This window comes from Engraulis encrasicolus, chromosome 17, assembly GCF_034702125.1.
Source record: "Engraulis encrasicolus isolate BLACKSEA-1 chromosome 17, IST_EnEncr_1.0, whole genome shotgun sequence".
Taxonomy (NCBI): domain Eukaryota; kingdom Metazoa; phylum Chordata; class Actinopteri; order Clupeiformes; family Engraulidae; genus Engraulis; species Engraulis encrasicolus.
Window position 1 is genome coordinate 13,563,019 of NC_085873.1, and position 20,652 is coordinate 13,583,670.

The 20,652-nt window shown below is 44.8% G+C and overlaps 1 protein-coding gene across 1 annotated transcript in view; it reads left to right on the forward strand.

Annotated features, from left to right (window-relative positions):
• Positions 1-19,607, forward strand: part of nploc4 (NPL4 homolog, ubiquitin recognition factor) — a 33,249-nt gene extending 13,642 nt beyond the window's left edge. Inside the window, exons 5-17 of the mRNA XM_063221787.1 lie at positions 1,559-1,607; positions 1,780-1,874; positions 2,643-2,766; positions 6,015-6,194; positions 7,854-7,940; positions 9,177-9,248; positions 9,640-9,766; positions 10,107-10,267; positions 11,015-11,086; positions 14,271-14,363; positions 14,860-14,979; positions 16,143-16,245; positions 16,610-19,607. Of these exons, the coding sequence (XP_063077857.1) occupies positions 1,559-1,607; positions 1,780-1,874; positions 2,643-2,766; positions 6,015-6,194; positions 7,854-7,940; positions 9,177-9,248; positions 9,640-9,766; positions 10,107-10,267; positions 11,015-11,086; positions 14,271-14,363; positions 14,860-14,979; positions 16,143-16,245; positions 16,610-16,782 (1,456 nt within the window). The 3' untranslated portion in view covers positions 16,783-19,607. The remainder of the gene's footprint in view (positions 1-1,558; positions 1,608-1,779; positions 1,875-2,642; positions 2,767-6,014; positions 6,195-7,853; positions 7,941-9,176; positions 9,249-9,639; positions 9,767-10,106; positions 10,268-11,014; positions 11,087-14,270; positions 14,364-14,859; positions 14,980-16,142; positions 16,246-16,609) is intronic.
• The last annotated feature ends 1,045 nt before the right edge of the window (positions 19,608-20,652 follow it).

The following is a 20,652-nucleotide window of genomic DNA, read 5'->3' on the forward strand; positions in this document are numbered from 1 at the left end:
CACATTCATTACACGTTAATTTCTATATGCAGCCCGATGTCTCCTCTGCTGTGTCAATGAAGGTCTGTCACCAAACTCATTACAACTGTAAAACAAAGCCTAGGGAGTGTTAGTAAACTCATCCCAACTGTCCCTTCTCTGAAGGTTTTTTTTTAATATTGCTCCCAAACCCAAGTAAACTACAACTTGACTAGGCTTTTGATCCCTGTCTTTCAAGCACTTGTGGTTCTCTCTATAGCAGGGGTGCCCAACCTTTTTTTAACCAATATCTACTTTTGAAGTTGATGGTCTGCCGTGATCTACCATGTCAGTATGAAAATTTAAGACCACCATTTATTAATCACCATTATTATGAACAAAATGTTTTCAGTAGGCTACTATGGCCGTATCTTTTCAGTGTGTTTTTAAAGTGTGTTGAATAGCCTATCTTTACAAAGCAATGCAGCACTGATAGTATGCAGAGATAATTTCAGTCATACACAAGTCATACACAACTGAAACAATTAACAAAATGATAAAAAAACATTTGGTGTATAAAAGGCACATAGGCCCTATTTCTAAAATATGATGAAGCATTATCATGTCTTCAGTGGTATAGGTACAAATTAAAAAGGCTCAGAAATTCACCATTTGTTATGGGTAAATAGTAGGCTACTATGAGAGAGAGAGAGAGAGAGAGAGAGAGAGAGAGAGAGAGAGAGAGAGAGAGAGAGAGAGAGAGAGAGAGAGAGCAATGAGAGAACTCATTGGATTGGTATTGGTTAACACCCCTGTTAAGTGTGACTTCTTCCATGAAGGTTTTTTTTTCAGCTCTCTGGGACAGTAGCACAGCAAAGGCGTTCTATTGTGAGTTTGGCCAATCGTTTTGTCACAACTGAAGCAAGAAAATAGCAACAAATTGAAGTGAATTCCATACATGTCAACAACTAACATTTCCCTTACACGCGGCACGCGATGTAAACGCAGTTAGCGATGATGCATGCGACTAGCGATTTGGACGAAGATCCTCGCATATCGGCGTGTCATAACGCATCGTTGCGCACATGTTCGTGTGCACACATGAATCAACTGTAATACCCTTACGGTCACTTCCTAATGCTTTCCCCTCATTCTGTGCTACCGTGGGACTACTTATCTAACCAATACAGAGTCTATAGGATGTATTTACTCCAGGAGGAAAATGCGAAGGAAATTCAAAATCGTAATTCAAATCGTTTTTAACAAAAACGGATATCGTTAAAAAAATAAAATTAAAAAAAAGTTATTATTTTTTTTTTTTTTAACATTTTCGTAAACTATGGCGGCCAAATTTAAACTATGGCGGGCCGCCATAGTTTCCTCAATGTATGGGAAACACTGCCACTATCTTCATCAGGCAGGTCACCTCGTTGGCCGTTATCCCTTACAAATTTGTAATAGCTGAGGCACCACATTATATGGTGTCACATTCTCTCTCTCTCTCTCTCTCTCTCTCTCTCTCTCTCTCTCTCTCTCTCTCTCTCTCTCTCTCTCTCTCTCTCTCTCTCTCTCTCTCTCTCTCTCTCTCTCTCTCTTCCAGATGTCGACATGGCTCAATGGGCAAATGTGTGCACTGCGTACCGCTAGAGGTAAGCCCTCGCCGCCTCCTCTTACTCACTAGTCTTCTCTTCCCCTTTCTCCCGTACCACAAAGTAACAGTTTACCCCCCCCCCCCCCCTTCCCTCTCTCTCTCTCTCTCGCTCTCGCTCTCGCTCTCTCTCTCTCTCTCCCCTCTCTTCTCTGTGTAACCACCATGTTTAGCCTTTTGACGAGGACTACCTGAACCATCTGGACCCGCCAGTCAAGCACATGTCATTCCACGCCTACATCCGCAAGCTCACAGGCGGCGCTGACAAGTGAGTGAAGGCTGTTGTTAGCCAATCATTTTCTCTGAAAAGCAGGAAGGGCGTTCTGACTCATTGCCCATTGCTTACCACCATTGATGGTTGTCCTTGGCTTCCATTCCAATGTCACCTTGGAGTGTTAAGCAGTTACAATACACCTTAACTGCTCCATGTTGGCACAATTTCCAGTGAATGCACTTAAATTTAGTTATCAAGTGTAGCAGTACACAATTGGACTCTTGGTCACATTTCTATTCAACTCCCAAGCTACAGTCTTGACTGCATGGTGTTTTTGTAGAGCTTGAGCTGACGTATAATAAGCGCTCACTGCTCAGGCCTAACCACAGGGGTACATATTTGGAGAGCGCCGTCGTGATGCAATCTCCACCACATTCCTGCACACCCTACTGATAGCTGATCAATTATTAAAACATTCTGCTGTCTGTGAACGGCCTGTGCGTTTCAAGTCAAGCAGAGCAGAGCGAGGCTCTGAGTGTTTCTCTCTCTTCAGAGCTCTTGAGGGTTTGTTGTTGTGCATATTCATGATGACCTCAACAACCTCTCTATCTGCCATAGAAAAACAAATCGGTATGAAACCACTTTAAATGTTTGGGAGTGATGCCTCCAAAGACACAAAACCTAATAGTTGACAGATCTGTCTTTGTGAGTGCGTGCGCGGCGCGCGTGTGCATGTCTACGTCTGCCCGTGTGTGTGTGTGGCTCTGTGTGTCTTTGTGCTATGCTGTGCTGTGATGTGACACTACCTGTTTGCCTCCTCAGGGGCAAGTTTGTGGCGCTGGAGAACATCAGCTGTAAGATCAAGTCAGGCTGCGAGGGCCACCCGCCCTGGCCCGACGGTATCTGCACCAAATGCCAGCCCAGTGCCCTCACACTCAACAGACAGGTGAGGACTCTGCATAAATGATAAACAAATATTTACCAGTACGACCAAAGTACAGCAAGTTTTGCATCAGGGCCACGGTGGGGGCGGGGCACCGGAGGGGGTGTCACCCGGGGGCGCCAGTCATTGTAGGATTGCCACCGTGTGACGCTGTCGGGAAATAAAACCCTGGTCTATTTTGCAACACAGATTTTTAGAGCTCTGTTTATGGACATGCACGGTTAGTGTTGTAGAATAGCGAACATCATGAATAAGTATTTCCCTCCTAAGGGGAAAATGAATCGAAGTCCTTGTTGCACAGTGTTGCCAAACATGAGGACACCATGCCAAACTGTTACCTGTATCTTTAAATTGTTGCATCCTTGAACTCTTCCCTGATCTTTGGGTCAGGTTTTAAACATGGCATTTTATTACCACGAAGCTTTTCCTCTCTCATCCACTGCAGCAGGGACGAGGATTGCTTTTACATTACATTACACTTTGCTGACGCTTGTCCAGAACTCTGCTGCCAGGATTCTTACTGGACCCTGGCAGCACATCACCCCCATACTCAAGCAGCTTCACTGGCTCCCCATCAAGTCACGCACTACCTACAAAGTCCTCCTCTTAACCTTCAAGTCCTTCCATGGTCTGGCACCCCACTACCTCACAGACATCCTTCACCCCTATGACTTCTCAAGATCCCTGCGGTCCTCTTCCAAGGGCCAGCTGGTTGTCCCTAGTACCAGGCTCAAGGGCACCAGTGACAGAGCCTTCCATGTTGCTGCTCCTATTCTTTGGAACAATCTGCCTGACCACATCCAGAATGCCCCTTCACTGGCCATGTTTAAACAACACCTTAAGACAAATCTCTTCCTGGAGGCTAAAGCGGCGTACACACGCAAAGCTAGCTCTACTCGCCACTCTTTCATGGAACGTTCGGTGAAAGTTCCCGCGGCTTTAACTGCCAATGCACAGGCGAGAAGTACTGAACTCTGCATTCCAATTGGTTACTCGCTTACTCGCTCGAAGATAAAATGTTTTCAACTTGGAATCCGCCCACATCGCATCGCTTGTACAGTACTCGCCTACAAGTCTCGCTGGAACACATTGACATTCTATTGAGTTAATTCGCTGAACGAGTAACTAGCAGCGACGTGTGTGTACAGCCCTTTATGGCTGCTAGTTCCACAAGCACATTCACTACTTGCACTCACACACACTCTCACGCACTGACGCGCGCACACACACTCACACTTTCCTACACAATACCTTGTGAAGCGACCTTGGGTGTTTTGAAAGGCGCTATATAAAACCGAAGTATTATTATCTCCGCCAAGGAGGTAATGTTTTCGGTCGCGTTGGTTTGTCTGTTTGTTTGTTTGTTTGTTTGTCTGTCAGCAGCATAACTTAAAAACTAATCACCGTATATGGACAAAACTTTGTGGGTTTGTTGATAATGACCCAAGGAACAAGTGATTAAATTCTGGTGGCAATCCGGATCACGAACCGGCACCAGGACTTTTTTAAAGATTCTGTCAGCAGGATAACAAAACGAATCAACTGATTTGGACGAAACTTAGTGTAGTTGTTAGTAATGACCCAAGGTACAAGTGATTCAATTCTGGTGGTGATCCGGATCACGAACCGGAACCAGGACTTTTCAAAAGATTCTTCACCATCTAGACGCCCCCTAGTGACCAGAAATTGAATTGCGGGGACTCCACAAAAAGGAGGCAGAAAGACTTAAGGGGGATTCATACTTGTCGTGAATGGCGCTACCCTCCTTCATACTTCACTCGCGACCTCACTCGCGACCTCACTCGCGCCGTCACGTGACCCAAAATGACGTCACACGCCGTGGCGCGAGCTGCCGTGGTGCGACGTCGTGCACCCCACATTTTTTGTAACTTGTCGTGCGCCACCAGCGACCATGCAGGTAGGCAGACAAAGCAGGAGTTGCGAAGAGAGGCTACAACTACTGTAGGCTACTACAGAATGGATCCTGCATCATTTTGAGGATAATAAAATGTCCCAGAGAGTTATTTTATCTTCTCTCTTAAATGTTGTTCAGTGAAACAATTGTTTACTTTGTTCAGAAGCACGTTGTGTTCAGCGATCTATTTATACATTCTGCCGCCAGAACAATGCTCTCACATTGTCTTGGAATGGTCTGGCTATGTAGGCTACAACAAAAAATATATGTTTCAATGTGGTAAGTCACAAGTCAGACGTTCAGTAGCCCTACAGCAGCCGTGTTTGGCTTTCTATTTTATACATCCGTAGAACTCACGCTGCGAGTTGCGAAAGATACTGCCGTTTCTCTCATGAACAGCAGAGGGCACTTCCGACAATGCGAGCGAAAGCGCTTTTGAAGTATGAATAGTCTGTCGCAAGTGATGACGTCATTAATGGTTCTCGCGCCACACGCGCCAAAGTGCGCACGTGAAGTATGCAGAGCCCTTTAGGGTGTAACAAAGTCAAATGTATCAAGCAGCTTCCTTGGCGGAGGTCTGCGCTCTCTGAGTGCTTCTAGTTATTATTATTATTATTATTATTATTATTATTATTATTATTATTATCCAAAGCAGCGTGCATTTTCTACAGTCCCTGGAGCAATGTGGGGTTGGGTGTCTTGTTTGAGGGCACTTCAGCCATGGATGGAGGTGTAGATCGAGATAAGGGTGGCAATTGAACCTGCAACCATGTGATCTAAAGTCCCAACATTCTACCCATTACACCACGGCTGCCCCCTTTTACTGTTGGTCATTATTCACTGTATGTCTCTATCCTTGAGTGTCTATTCATGGGAGAATACTGTCCCACAAAGGCAACTACATATTTTGTATCTACAATATCTAACATAATACCACTCTTTCTCATTTTTCAATGTTGGCGTAGTTACTGCATTTTGCCTTTGTAGGGTAAAATAAGTTCAATCACCTGATCCCTGTGAAAGCCATATTCTGTGGTCTTCAGAGTGTTCAAAAACACTCTGATTAACACCCGTATTACAAATTGATGATTAATTGCATTCAATTTTGTGTACATATGCTTTGTGGGTGTTGTAGCTTGTTAAATTTTATGTCTTTGCCTTTGTAGTATGCGGTAGTTGTCATGCACTGTGAATGACGTTGTGTTTTGTCTGTGAAAAGCTCTATAACTGCATTGCTGTTTTTTCCCTTGTATGCTTTAGAAATAGACATGTGGACAACATTCTATTGAGAACCACACCAGGGCTCATAAGCACATTTCCTCCTTGTGTGTTTTAGAAATACAGACACGTGGACAATATCATGTTTGAGAACCACACCACGGCGGACCGCTTCCTGGACTACTGGAGAAAGACGGGCAGTCAGCGCATGGGCTACCTTTACGGCAGGTACACCGAGCACAAGGATATCCCCCTCGGCATCCGAGCAGAGGTGGCCGCCATCTACGAACCCCCACAGGTGATTATAATGATGATGACCCTGCTTATAATCTACCGGTATTTGAGATCAGAAGTGACCGCGATCTACAAACCCTCGGTGGACAGTTTATAATCTGTGGATAGTTTTATAAACTAGTTAATAGGGCTGTGGAATATATCTAAATTATATCGCGATATCAATATTGCTGTCACCATATTGCTGAATACCATTTTTATTGTCATTTGTCTATGCTGCCAAAAGGTAGGTTATGCTAAGCACAATACATTCCCCTTCACTTGAGCCATTGCGAACACAGAGCAGACTTGCAGACCCATGCAGAACACCACTGTGTTTCTCTATGGCTCTCCACCCACATTGCTGTAGGGAGGGAAGATTGTGAATTGCCTAGCACAATTATTTGTCTTTAAAAGAAAAGTTGTCTTAAAAAATCGTGATATCCATATTGACTATCCTAATTATCGTGATATTGACATCTACGATCCCCCACAGATGTGACGGGACTAGTACTGATATCATAATGAGACCTATGGATCGAATGAGATGGTTAAGTTCATATGTGAGTCAAGGCAGGTTAGCGAATACTTTTGGTAATATAGCAGCTCAGTGGTTTAAGTGGAGGCTGGGGGGTGCAAGAGGTTGCGAAGAAAAAAAGATAGTTTGGCACGGCCCATGTCAGGGGGGTCTTGGCTGGAAGGTACTGGTATATGGGGTGCCTTCTCATGGTAAAGTCTGGATACCCCTGGTGTAGCTGACATGTCCATGGAGAGAATGGGACAGGATTTATGGTGCAAAGTTACATGGTTTGTAGAGCAGCATATCAACGTGGGAGGCTGTGGCTTCTCTTTTTCGGCCTAGGGCTCATGCACAACGCGGGTACCGAGTTTGCTCAAGGGTTTGATTTTATTAAGGTATTTGTGCTCAAAACGATGAGATTCTCTTTCTGGTGAGTGCTGTGTAGATGCAACTCTACCACAAGGTGGCGACAGTGGTGCATTGAAGTTAAGGGGTAACGTGGGGAAAGAAACGGAGAAGAGATTTGTGGGTTGCTCTACTTGCTGCTGATGTAATAATCATAATTATGTGCTTATTTCCCTTGTGGGTTTATTGAGTTTTAATTTAGAAATCTGAAGAAGAGTAAATGCAAAGGACTGTTAGAAACGACAATGACACAATGAAAACAAGCCCATGCATAGTCTGTATTATTTTCACAATCACATCTTATTTTCCTTGTTATGAAGTGAATTAATCAGTGTTGTTTTTTGAAGTTTATTAACCCATCGCGTTGTGTGTTCAGATCAGCACCTAGAATAGTCAGGAGCTGTCTGCAGTATTATTTTCCAAGTTGTTTCTTATTAGTTTAGTTTAGTGTATTGGCTTATTTAACAGGGGCCATGTACACGACAGTTCCAGTACCAGAGCTGGCTACAAGGCTAGTTTGCATCTGTGGTCCCTGCCTAGGCAGGAGCTATCAAACATAAATTTTAAAACATGGACAATACATGCCTTACTGTCTCAGTACACACATTGTGTGTGTACACGTGTGCGTACGTGTGTACACACGTGGTGTGTTCAGATGGGCACCCAAAACAGCCAGAAGCTGCTCGAGTCTGTTGTAGATTATTTTCCCTGTATGATATGAAGTTAATTGACTCTGTGTCTGTGTCTGTGTGTTTTCAGATGGGCACCCAGAACAGCCTGGAGCTGCTGGAGGACCCCAAAGCTGCAGCCGTGGAGGAGATCGCCGCCAAGCTCGGCCTGCGCAAGGTACAGTAGGGACGCCTCATCGATATCATTAGCATCACCAACATACAAGGATGTTTATTCGTCATATACACTGATACTTTGGTATCACATGTAATGAAATGAATGGCCAGTGCTAAAAATTATTGAAGAAAGACGTGTCTGTGTGCACGCATTTGTGTCGGTCATCATCATCATCTATGGAGAACTGTTTCCAAAGCTGTTTCCAGTGATGAGCAAGCTGAGTTTAGATGATACAATCCAGATATTGCCTGATATTCCAAATGCCTTGTTTAACCCCAGGGGTGTCAAAGTCATTTTGGTCCAAGGGCCTCTGCCACATGCAGCCAATTTGATCTTAAGCTGGCTGGACCGGTAATGTAATTGCAAAATATTGCAAATTTCTGATTCACCTCAGAATCGCATTGCTATTAATCATTTCAAGGTGGATGACAGTGGGTATATCAGGAGAATTGACTGCTAATTAGAAGCAATAATATTGTTCTCAAATGTTAAATACCTGAAAAATCAGGCCCATGGGTCTGGCCCACGGTCACATCTAGCCCATGGGTCTTGACACCCCTGTTTTACCCGCTCAATGCTCACGTGATTTAGATGCTTGGCCCTCCTCACAGCATATTTATAAGCGGGAGATCTATAGTGTATATGTGGGTGTTACATTTGCAATGTTTGCTGTGCAGTGAAGCTGCATATTGAAAATGGACGGCATAGTCCTCTTACCAAGGTAGCATTAAAAGCACACAGGCAGGGCTCATTGTCAAGATAAGTTGAACATATGCAGGTGTCATAGTCAGAAGAATGGCCTACAGTAACACGGTGCATTAAACAGCTTGACATGGAGGAGGGCCAGCTGTCAGCTCGCCTTGGGCATAGGGTGTCATATTACCGTGTGTGCGTGTGCGTGTGCGTGTGCGTGTGCGTGTGTGGCCATCAGTTGGAGCCTGCCTGTTTCCTCATTGTAGAAGCAGCACGAATCAATGACTCCCACATTCCGCCCACGCATTCTTCTTCACACACAGTCTAAATGGCCTCCATATGCTCACCTTGATGTGCATGCGTGTGTGTACGAGCGCATGTGAACATGTCTTTGTATATATGTGTGCGTATATGCATGTCAGTCCGTCTGCACTATCTGTGTGCTACGTTGTATTTAATTCCTCTATACTTCCTGACATGAGTGTATAAGTGTAGTCATATGGCATGATCCCATATTGTTTCGTCTGTTTCTTCTTTTCACAGGTGGGCTGGATCTTTACAGACCTGCTGTCAGAGGACACCAGAAAAGGCACCGTCCGCTACTCCAGGAACAAAGTAAGTTCTTTAACAAAGAATTAAGCATAGCAGATGTAGAGGCTGGTGAGCATTCTGATTAAATGTGTTTAGCTCTTGATAATTTTGTGTTTTTTTAATGCTGTACAGACTGCGTCCAACGACTTTGTATGAACACTATGCTTATAATTTCACTTCACTTCACAAAAAAAGTATAACTCCAGTCCTGCACACTGACCATTTAAACCGTTTGAGTTGCATTGAATTTTCTGATTCAGTGACCTCTGGGGTCATCTCCAACGCATCTACTAGCTCAGGTCTACGGAAAAGAAATCACAAATTGTACTTAAAGTATTTGACTTGTGGTCTTCTCCTCTCCCATGTGTAGGATATCATTTATCAATTAATAATAATATAATGATAATTTGTGTAGGACTCGTATTTCCTGAGTGCAGAGGAGTGCATCACGGCAGGCCACTTCCAGAACCAGGAAGCCAACGCCTGCCGCCTCTCCCCCGACGGACACTTTGGATCCAAGTTCGTCTCCGTAGTAGCCACAGGTACAGCACATGCTTCCAGATAAAATAAATAAAATAAAAATCCAATAAAAAGGAGTGGTCAACACTACATTTGGCCGGTTGGCTGGTGTTAATTTGGAGTCCTGAGTCCTGATGGTTTAATACAAAGCGACTTAGAGATATTACAGGGTATTTCTTACAGTCCCTAGAGCCATGTGGGTTTATGTGCCTTGCTGAAGGGCACTTCAGCCATGGAGTTAGGAAGGTACTGATAAGGGGGGGGGGATTGAATCTGCAACCCTGTGACCTACACTCCAACTCCTTAACCATTACACAAACCTGTGTAAAGCGTCCACCTCCTCCCTGTCTATCCTGTGCACAGGTGGTCCGGATAACCAGGTGCACTTTGAGGGCTACCAGGTGTCTAACCAGTGCATGGCCCTGGTGCGGGATGACTGCCTGCTGCCCTGCAAAGACGTGCCTGAGCTCGGCTACGCCAAAGAGTCCAGCTCCGAGCAGTACGTGCCTGACGTTTTCTACAAGGTACGGCGTCACACACACGTGATACACACACACAGGAGTACTGAGTTCTGTGCTGTAAATCACAGGCTTGGTGTACGAGTTGAGATGATGAGCAGAACTGCTTACAGCTACTGAGCAGGAACCTTCATACTGATCTTTGACTGTTTTTGAAGTCCTCTCCCTCTCACACACACACACACACACACACACACACACACACACACACACACACACACACACACACACACACACACATACACACACACACACACACACACACACACACACACACACACACACACACACACACACACACACACCTTCTTACTCTGTCTGTCTGTCTGTCTGTCTGTCTGTCTGTCTCTCTCTCTCTCTCTCTCTCTCTCTCTCTCTCTCTCTCTCTCTCTCTCTCTCTCTCTCTCTCTCTCTCTCTCTCTCTCTCTCTCTCTAACTCTGTCTGTCTGTCTGTCTGTCTGTCTGTCTGTCTCTCTCTCTCTCTCTCTCTCTCTCTCTTCTCTCTCTCTCTCTCTCTCTCTCTCTCTCTCTCTCTCTCTCTCTCTCTCTCTCTCTCTCTCTCTCTCTCTCTCTCTCTCTCTCCCCCCGCCTGTTAATGTTGGGTCATCTCCTTGAGCACACGGCCTGATGCTTGGTGCGTGTGTGTGTGTGTGTGTGTGTGTGTGTGTGTGTGTGTGTGTGTGTCTCTATTCTGGAGTCTCTGTGGACCAGATGCTGACTTCCTGATCTGTCTATCTGTCTCCTTCTCCACAGGACAAAGACAAGTTTGGCAACGACATCACTTACTTAGCCCGGCCCCTCCCTGTGGAGTACCTCATCATCGATGTGAGTAGATGAATAAGCTCAATAATGGCATTCTTGAGGTTCATATGAAGAACACATGACGCACCCTAGAAGCGGCCCAATGCACCTGCAGAACACATGACACTCCCTAGAACCAGCCAAAGGCAACTGTGGAGCACAAGCAGAAGCGGCCTAATGAAACCTACTGCATATGGGTCAATGACATTTTAGTTTTTAGTGGATTATCTTTGAAGCATATTTGTTTCAGTGCATTAATCTATTGATGATCTTGTTTTTAACTGTCTTCCTTCACAAACCGCATGCAGAAGTTCAGGGAAGGGGAGACCATTTGTCTGTTAAGACACACTCTGGAGTCTTGTAATATAGAATTATTGAGTTCTTTTTAGGCATACTAATTAAGTTAGTGAGTGCTTTTGGCAGCATAACCAGATACTTGTATTTTCAGCATGTTGCCAGGATATTATGCAAGCATTCAGCTTTGAGTGCAACAGGTTTTTACTGTGTCTCTGAAGGCAATCGAACACATTTGGATGCAATATTATTCATGCCATTTAAATGACGGCAAGGAGACTTGTTACTTTTTGGGGGAATTCATTTCCTTTAATCAGAGCAGTGGAGATGAAAGGCAGTCGTCGAGAAACTGGGAAGTGCTGCACGCCAAATGACCCAGCTGCAGAATCCAGCCTTTGGCTCTCTGTGGTGTATCTGCTATTAGATATTAGTTCTAGCCTTTATCTCTTCAGGAGAAATTCAGTTTGGATAGGAGAGAGTGCAATTTACCATGAATTCCAGCATCGGCACAGCAGACAGACAAATAAGAGACGTGTATACTATACTAGACTTTCATCAAAAAATAATGCCAAGCATACTAAGAGGTAAGAGTGGGGCTCGAATCTGCAACCCATCCTAGCCCATGCCCAGGACGACCTCTTGCATGCCAATCACTACTGGCCTCTGCCATCTTTCGGCCGCAGCCAGCTCCCTGACTTTGTTTGGCGCGAGTGAGCCACAGGTCGCCAAACTCTGCAGTGGTTGCATTCATGAATGTCTGTGCTCTGATCCTGTGTCTATTTTGCCAAATGAGCCATTTCACCAGAATTCCCTTTGTCATAGCATGATCTGCCGTGCGTGTGTGCAAAACACGTAGGCTATGACCTCATGGCAAGATAAATGGCAGGACTTTTTTTGGCAAGTGTCTAAAGACTAATGTCAGGAAATAATTGTAGTTTCAACTGGATTGTGTCCAGTTTTCTACAGTTTAGACACATGCCCATTGATTTCATGTAGACTCCCAAAAGCTGCAAAGTGCCTGAAATGCAGTCTCAATGTCCACATCGCTGATGGTATCCAGCCTCAGCGCCTGATTTCAGGTTTGGCAAAGTTTGTTTGCAAGAATATAATAATATACAGTGCCCTCCATAATTATTGGCACCCCTGGTTGAGATGTGTTAAAAGCCTTAAAATAAATTCAGTGTTTATTGCAGAAGAATACTGTCACACTGAAAATTGTAGGAAAATGTAGCCTTCAACTCAAATGAATTGTAAGAAAATAAAAAAATCCCTGACTAAAAAATAATTATTTTTCATTAAATCACCTGTTCCACAATTATTGGCACCCTTAACAATTCCCAGGAAATAAATATAATTGAAGCATTTCTGTCATTTCTACAGTAGTTTACAAAGTTTCCCAGAGTATGTAGGAACATTTAATTAGTAATTCATCACTTCCTGTTTCCCTGGGGTATAAATATGACGTGACACCGAGGCCATTTCTCTTATCCACTCTTAAACATGGGAAAGACAAAGGAACACAGCCTACAAGTGAGGCAGATGGTCAGGCAGGTCAGGCAGAGGCTACAAGAAGATTGCCACTCAACTGCAGCTGCCCATATCCACTGTGAGAGGAATAATTAAGAAGTTGAAAACAACTGGAACAGTGGTAAACAAGCCTGGACGAGGACCCAAGTTTATTTTGCCACCACGCACAGTGAGGAGGATGGTAAGAGAAATCAAAAGATCTCCAAAGCTCACTGTTACAGAATTACAACAAATGGTAGCATCCTGGGGTCACAAAGTCTCCAAATCAACCATCAGGCGCTGTCTACATGCCAACAAGCTGTTTGGGAGGCATGCAGGGAAAAAAACCTTTCTCACTCAAAATCATAAACGCAAGCGTCTGGAGTTCGCCAAGCGGTATTGGGGCTTCAACTGGGACCGTGTGCTTTGGTCAGATGAGACCAAGATTGAGCTTTTTGGCAACAAACACTCTAAGTGGGTCTGGCGTACCACGAAAGATGTGCATGCTGAAAAGCACCTCATACCCATTGTGGAGTATGGGGGTGGGTCAGTGATGCTGTGGGGCTGTTTCGCTCCCAAAGGCCCTGGGAACCTTGTTAGGGTGCATGGCATCATGAATGCTTTGAAATACCAGGACATTTTAAATCAAAATCTGTTGCCCTCTGCCCGAAAGCTGAAGCTGGGTCGTCACTGGGTCTTTCAGCAAGACAATGACCCTAAACATATGGCCAAATCTACACAGAAATGGTTCACCAGACACAAAATCAAGCTCCTCCCATGGCCATCTCAGTCCCCTGACCTCAACCCCATTGAGAACCTGTGGGGTGAGCTGAAGAGGAGAGTACAGAGGAGAGGACCCAGGTCTCTGGATGATTTAGAGAGATTCTGCAAAGAGGAATGGCTGAAGATCCCTCTTTCTGTCTTTTCCCATGTTGTGAAACATTGTAGGAGAAGATTAGGAGCTGTTTTGTTGGCAAAAGGGGGTTGTACAAAATATTAACACCAGGGGTGCTAATAATTGTGACACACATTATTTGATGTCAAATAATTATTTCTTTATGTGGGATTTTTTCCCCACTGAATAAATGCACTTGTATTGAAGGTTGGATTTTTCTCTTTTTTTCCATTAAGGTCCCATATTATTTAGAAAAAAAATAAAATAATTGGAAGCTAAAAAACGCATCTCAACCAGGGGTGGCAATAATTATGGAGGGCACTGTATATTTATAGTCATAAGGTTTTTCTTATTCCGAGAAGTGTGCTCAGTATGATTCTGCTGCTGATGTTCTGCCATCAGTCTTCCATTTGGTAACTGCACATATATTTAGTGCAGTTCTCTCCTTAACAGCAAGTCTCCGTTACCTCTTGCTGACCTTTCACCCTTTGACCTTTTGACCGCGTTCCGCAGATCACCACGACCTTCCCCAAGGACCCGCAGTACACCTTCTCATCCTCGCAGCGCTTCCCCATCGAGAACCGCGAGGCCTTAGGAGAGACACAGGTACGACACACACACACACACACACACACACACACACACACACACACACACACACACACACACACACACACACACACACACACACACACACACCTGGCCTTAGGGGACACACAGGTACAGTATACACACACACGCCTGGCCTTCCTTCATTCTAAGGCCATGCATGTTATCTATTACAGGGCTGATGGTATTCAGGCTCAATGCCTGATTTCGGGCTGGGCAGAGTTTGTCTGCAAGAATGGAGTCATTTGGTATACTTATTTCAAAAATTGTTAAAGAGTCAGGCTCAGGATTGTCTTCTGCCATCATCATGCCTGCTATTATAAAGCATTTCCATGTGGTGTATTAACATTATTAACATGTTTGTATGTATGGGCTGTAGGACTGCCAGAGATTCCACAGCGATGTACTGTATGTTTCCCAGTGCTCATATGGTGTATTAACTGTGTGCGTGTGCGTGTGCGTGTGCGTGTGCGCGTGTGTGTGTGTGTTGTAGGATTTCCACAGCCTGGCGACGTATCTCTCCCAGTGCTCCTCTTCAACCTCCTTCCTCGACATCGTCTCCGATTTCCACCTTCTCCTCTTCCTCGTCACCAATGAGGTCATGCCACTAGGGGTGGGTACATGCAGGCACACTCACTCACTCACTCACTCACTCACTCACTCACTCACTCACTCACTCACTCACTCACTCACTCACTCACTCACTCACTCACTCATTCGCATAGATAGCTTTTTGGTCATGAAATGAACTCATCAGTCCAATGCCTTCTACATTACGGATCACGGCCACCTGTTCATGTCTCCTATCGATCAGAACTCTACTCAGTAGTAGGCGATGCAAGACCTTTCACCCAGACTTTTAGTTCCAAATGAGCTCGTGTTGTCGTTGGCGACGGCTGAGAGATGTTGTTGAGCAGCTCCAGCACGTTACGTAACAGATTTTACAGGCTGTCATTGTGAAGAGGCCCATCTGAAACCCTCCTCTTGAAGCCCAGACTCTTTTTTGTTTTTTTTGAGCCAGATGTTGGTGGTGTCTTCAGCACTGCACATGCTCATTCGTGTTGTCTTGTTTTGGATTGGATGAGGCATGAACACTGTCGAGCCTTGGTAGATTTTTTTTTAAATCCAGCGGTTTAACTCTGTTGGACAACAGGAACCAGGATGAACGAGAATCTTCACTTTACCGTAATACAGTATTGACAAGTGGGCCGTCCTTAGCTTTCGTTGCCATGGTGAATACTTGACAACAGCACTCCAATGCCATGATCATGCCACGCCAAACGAATGTAGAGTAGAGTAGAGTAACATTGCCTAAAAATCCTGGAGGTGTCTAGTACATTACAGTTAGTAGTTACTAGTACATTTACAATTAAAAATGTCTATTTCTGGAATTTCAAAATGGCGGCCATGGACAATATCCCTCTTTTCATGTACGAAAAGTGCACTTTTCCCAGTCATAATGAATACTTGCAATTGGATGGTTGTGGTAATTATTCATGAAAAAGGTGACATTTGTGAATTAGGCATGCGTTCTGGAAATAAACTACTAAAAATGTTGCGCCTTTAAACATATGGCACAAACTCGCGCCAAACGAATGTAGAGTAGAGCACAGGCAGCCATAGGCAGAACACTGACACAAACAAACACACACACACCGACAGCTGTGGTTGATGATGAATGTGTCATCGTGGCCTGTGTGTCACTCTCCTCCCTTTGTTTCTCACTCTCCTCTCTTTGTGTCTAACTCATCTCTCTCTCCCTCTCTGTTGGAGCAGGACAGTATCGGTCTGCTGTTGGATGCGGTGAAGACGTCAAATGAGGAGCTGGCCCAGACCTGGAAGAAGTCCGAGCAGTGGGCCACCATCGAACAGCTGTGTAGTGAGTATCAACTGCCTTTGCTCTCTCACTCAGCTCCGCTCTCTCCCTCTCTCCCCCCCATGCCCAGCTGTGTGGGCTGGTTAAGAATAACTCATTCATTCAACTAAGAACAAATTGATCAGAAGAATAAATCAAAATGAAATTTAAGCCATGAATGAAAATTGTGTGTGTGTGTTTTCGTGCATGCATGCGTGCGTGTGTGTGTGTGTGTTATTGTGCTTGTGCGTGTTTGTGCGTGCATGCATGCGTGATTGTGTTCTAGGCACTGTGGGCGTGCAGTAGGTGGGCTCTATAGACATTCATGTGCATGTTTCTAAGAGTGTGTGTGTGTGTGTGTGTGTGTGTGTTTCTGTCTCTGTTCCAGGCACAGTGGGCATGCAGCAGACGAGCTCTCTAGACGACTACGGGGCGCTGGGCGGCCCGTCTGGCTCGACACCCTCCGCCTCCTCCTCCGCCATGTGGTCGTGTCAGCACTGCACCTTCATGAACCAGCCGGGCACAGAGCTGTGCGAGATGTGCAGCCTGCCGCGCAGTTAGGCCTCCCCACCACCGGGAGCGCCGCTCAGCACAGCACAGCCTGCAGAGCAGAGCAGATCAGAGCGCCCCATCCTCGCCCACCTACGCCCCCACACACAAACGCACAGCAACACCAACACCATCCTCCCAAAGCCACCGTTGGGCTATCTTGGTTTGGGCTTTGTCCTGCCTCCTCCTCTCGCCGCACCATCCCCTTCCCTCCCTTCTCTTTCTTCATTACTACATGTCTCTCTTTCACTCTCACTCTTCCTCTTCCCCTCTGTCTCTCTCTTTCTCTCTCACTCTGGCTCTCATCAATGTTTCCCCTTCCTCCCCCTTGCAATCCCCACTTCATCCTTCTGTTGCCCTAAGGTGGGAGGTGCGTGGTCACCGCAGCAAATGACCAATCAAAAGCCGCCGTGTGGGCACAGGGCGGGGCGGGGTATCATGCGGCGGCACGCGGTGTGGTGTTCGACCACTTCAAGGACAGACAAAAGAAATAGAAAATAAAAAAGATAAAAGAAACAAAAACAGACAGTTGTGTACTTGTAGCTCTTGCAGTTTGGCATGGATGGTCTTAGGTAAAGCACCCTGATGAAGCTCCCTTGCCTCACTCCCCCAGCCCTGCATCCCTGCTTCTCTCCCCTCTTCTTCCTCTCCCTCGCCTCCTTCTCCTCCTCCTGCTCCTCCTCCTCTTCCTCCTCCTCTTCCTCCTCCTTTTTGTCTTCCTTCTTCCTCCTCTCTTCTGATCGTCAGGACATCAACAAGACCCAACACAGTCAGTCTGGACTAACTCATGTTGCATAAATGGGTCCAATCTCTGGCCTAACTCTCTAACAATCAGTCCAGTGTCCTGTACGAACTCTTTGCTCGATCGCTCAACCGGTCCAGTGGGTCTAGCCCTCTCCATCCCTCGGCCTTCAAACTGATTTGTGTACATATACGAGTTGAGGAATGACACTGTTAATTTAATTTGATATGGCGCTTTCTTTTTCCTGTCAGTTGTTTTTTTTTCCTTTCTTTCTTTTTTTCGCTCCTGTATTGTGTAATTACAGACATGCAGGGTATTGAAACCAGTGCTATATATTTTTTGGTTGTGAAATTGCAGTGGGACTTTGGACTTTGAAAGAGAGCTGTTGAGCTTGTATCCTGCCCCCATCCTCCTAAAAACATGCCCACATAACACAATCACTGAGCACAGAAATGATATGCATCCGTTTAACACTGACACTTTGACCACATCAGATTGCATACAACTGAGTTTTACCTGGTTACACACACACACACACACAAACACAAACAATTCAATTTTCCGTTGGCAACATTGCAAATGTGGCGAAGCTGGTTAGCAACAATCGAGAAAAGGGGTCCTGGTAGTGGACTCTGGTGTTTGTGAAATCAGTCGAGAGATCAGTAAACTCCTGGTTTTATTTTGTGTGCTTGTTAGCATTTTAAAATCTTGGTTATTTAGAACATATGTGTATTGAGGGATTTTGTAGGGCAGTCTAGCAGCGAGGGCAGGGATATGGAGTTTGGAGATTTGATGATTGGTGATTCTTCAGAGGTCGGGGCAAGGCTTTCTTTGGTGATGTTATTCTGATTTGGAAGTTGCCCGTTGCAGTTGCGCTTGGTAGCCAAACTGCACAGAAAAGACGCACACGACTTGATTGTGATTCGAAGTTGTCCGTCGTGCTTGCAACAAATTATTTTATTTTCTTCACTCCCGGCCTTGTTCCCCTGGCTGTCTTTTTCCCTGTCTTTGTACTCGTCTAGGGGTGAGGGGAGATCTGAAGAAGGGGAGATCTGTGAGAATGTGCTTCCATTCATCACTTGCCCAGCGGTTCTAACCATTTAGGGGCCCTAGGCAAAGTCAAGACATGGGGCCCTTTTGAATTACTTCTGCCGGGACAGCTGGAGGTGCGAAGGATGTCTAAGCATAGAGGTGTTGTTCCTGGATTCAGAAAGTGAAAATCCTGCCACAACTTTGATCCAACCAGCTCTGAATCAGCCGTTTGTAGTGAGTACAAGACCGGTTAGACCAGTTACTAAGGGAAGTCGCTTGTGTTGGAAGGAATGTTTGGAAGGGCTTCTACTTCTGAACTTTTGACACCTAAAATTAGGGAGAAAGGGTGTTGAGATATTGATTTGTGTTTCTTTTGACTTTGTTTTTTTTTCATTTACTGTTGCATTACAAGGACAGAGACCACCCGCCATTTTTCCAAATGAGAAAAAGTCAGTCATTCCAGCACTATTGGTTGTATGAAGTCAGCCGCATTTTAAGCACTATTGGACATAATATACGTATGTCCGTGAATTTGTAAACATAGCCAGTTCAGGTCATTTAAAAAGGGGAGATAGAGCCTTCTTAGATAACACTGATTGATACTTTTAATTTTACAAAGCTACAGCTCAGCGTATGGTGTAACCATGATGACTGTAATGGACATGCATATTCCAGAGTGGTGTGGTTGATATGGGATTTAAGTTATGCTGTATTTATGATTTATGAATTCTGCATTTAACTTCTGGTGCAACAACAAAAGTTATTAAATGGGTTTCCTTTTTTCCTCCCCTTCCTTGACATGACATTGGGAAAAGTTTAAAGCATCTTCTCTTCAACCATGTCTTCCCTTGCTCCCCAATTCCACCTCCCACCTATTGGCAAAGACGCTGAAAGCCCTCCCCATCCCCCCTCCCCCATCCCTGCGCCTGTTGAAATGCAAGCTGACAGCACAGCACTGCTTACTGATCCAGAGCTGAAGGAGGATACCCTCCAAATTGTACGCTGTAAGGTTGAGTTGGCATTTTCAAAAATACAAATAAACAATAAAATGGATACCTTTGAACGGGCCTGTTGTTTGCCATTTGTTTATTGTATAGGCGTCATTTGATTTTCTTGAAAATCCTGACAAAAATGTATTAATACTCAAACACTTAATTACCTCCGCCAAGGAGGTTATGTTTTCGGTCACGTTAATTTGTTTGTTTGTCTGTCCGCAGGATAACTTAAGTAAGGCACGGATGAAATTGTGGAGTTGTGAAAAGAAATGGCAAAAGGAAGAAGTGGTTAAATTTTGGTGGTGATTTGTATCACGATCCGGATCTAACTCTACAAAAACAAGGCAGAAAGACTTGGAAAAAAATTAGGGTGTAACATAGTCAAATGTTCTATCAAACAACTTCCTTAGCGGAGGTCTGCACTCTCTGAGGGCATTTCTAGTAATGTATTTGTTTCAGTAGGAGGTTGTTAACTAAAATAGTACTTTGGCTATTTGTTATGTACATTGACAGTAAATAGAATGGACGCCAAATCAACGCTATTTGCCATTCAACGCTTTGAAGCCAGATTTGGGAACATTCCAACTTACATTCCACCTTAGCAACGCCAAACGCAGGTGCTGATTGGACAACAACAAGACTTCTAACTGTCAATCAAACCATGTTCTGATGCTCATTGGTCAATTTAACATTTAATATCTCTCTAAAATAAAACATCACCACAAAAAATCACCACCCTGGTAAGTTGGAGAGCAAGGGGACCTACTAGTTGAGCGAAAAATGATCCCCCTGGAGTGGCATTTAAGGGAGATACAGGGTTTTATGTCTCTCATAGGAATGAATGGGATTTGGCCATTTTTTGGTCTTTTTGGGTCCAACCTTGGCTCCAACTTGGCTTCAACAATGAAATAGAATTTTGGCCTCCATTCTATTTACTCTCAATGGTTATGTAGCAAGAAAGGAAGCGAGGTAATTGTTGAGAGATCAGAGAGAATCTGCCTCCAGAACTCTCAATGCATAGTGAAGGAGAGTTACTACAAAATAGCTGCTTTTGATGATCTTACGAGCCAGCTTGGCCGAGTATGTGTGTCTGTAGGCCTACATGTGTGTGTG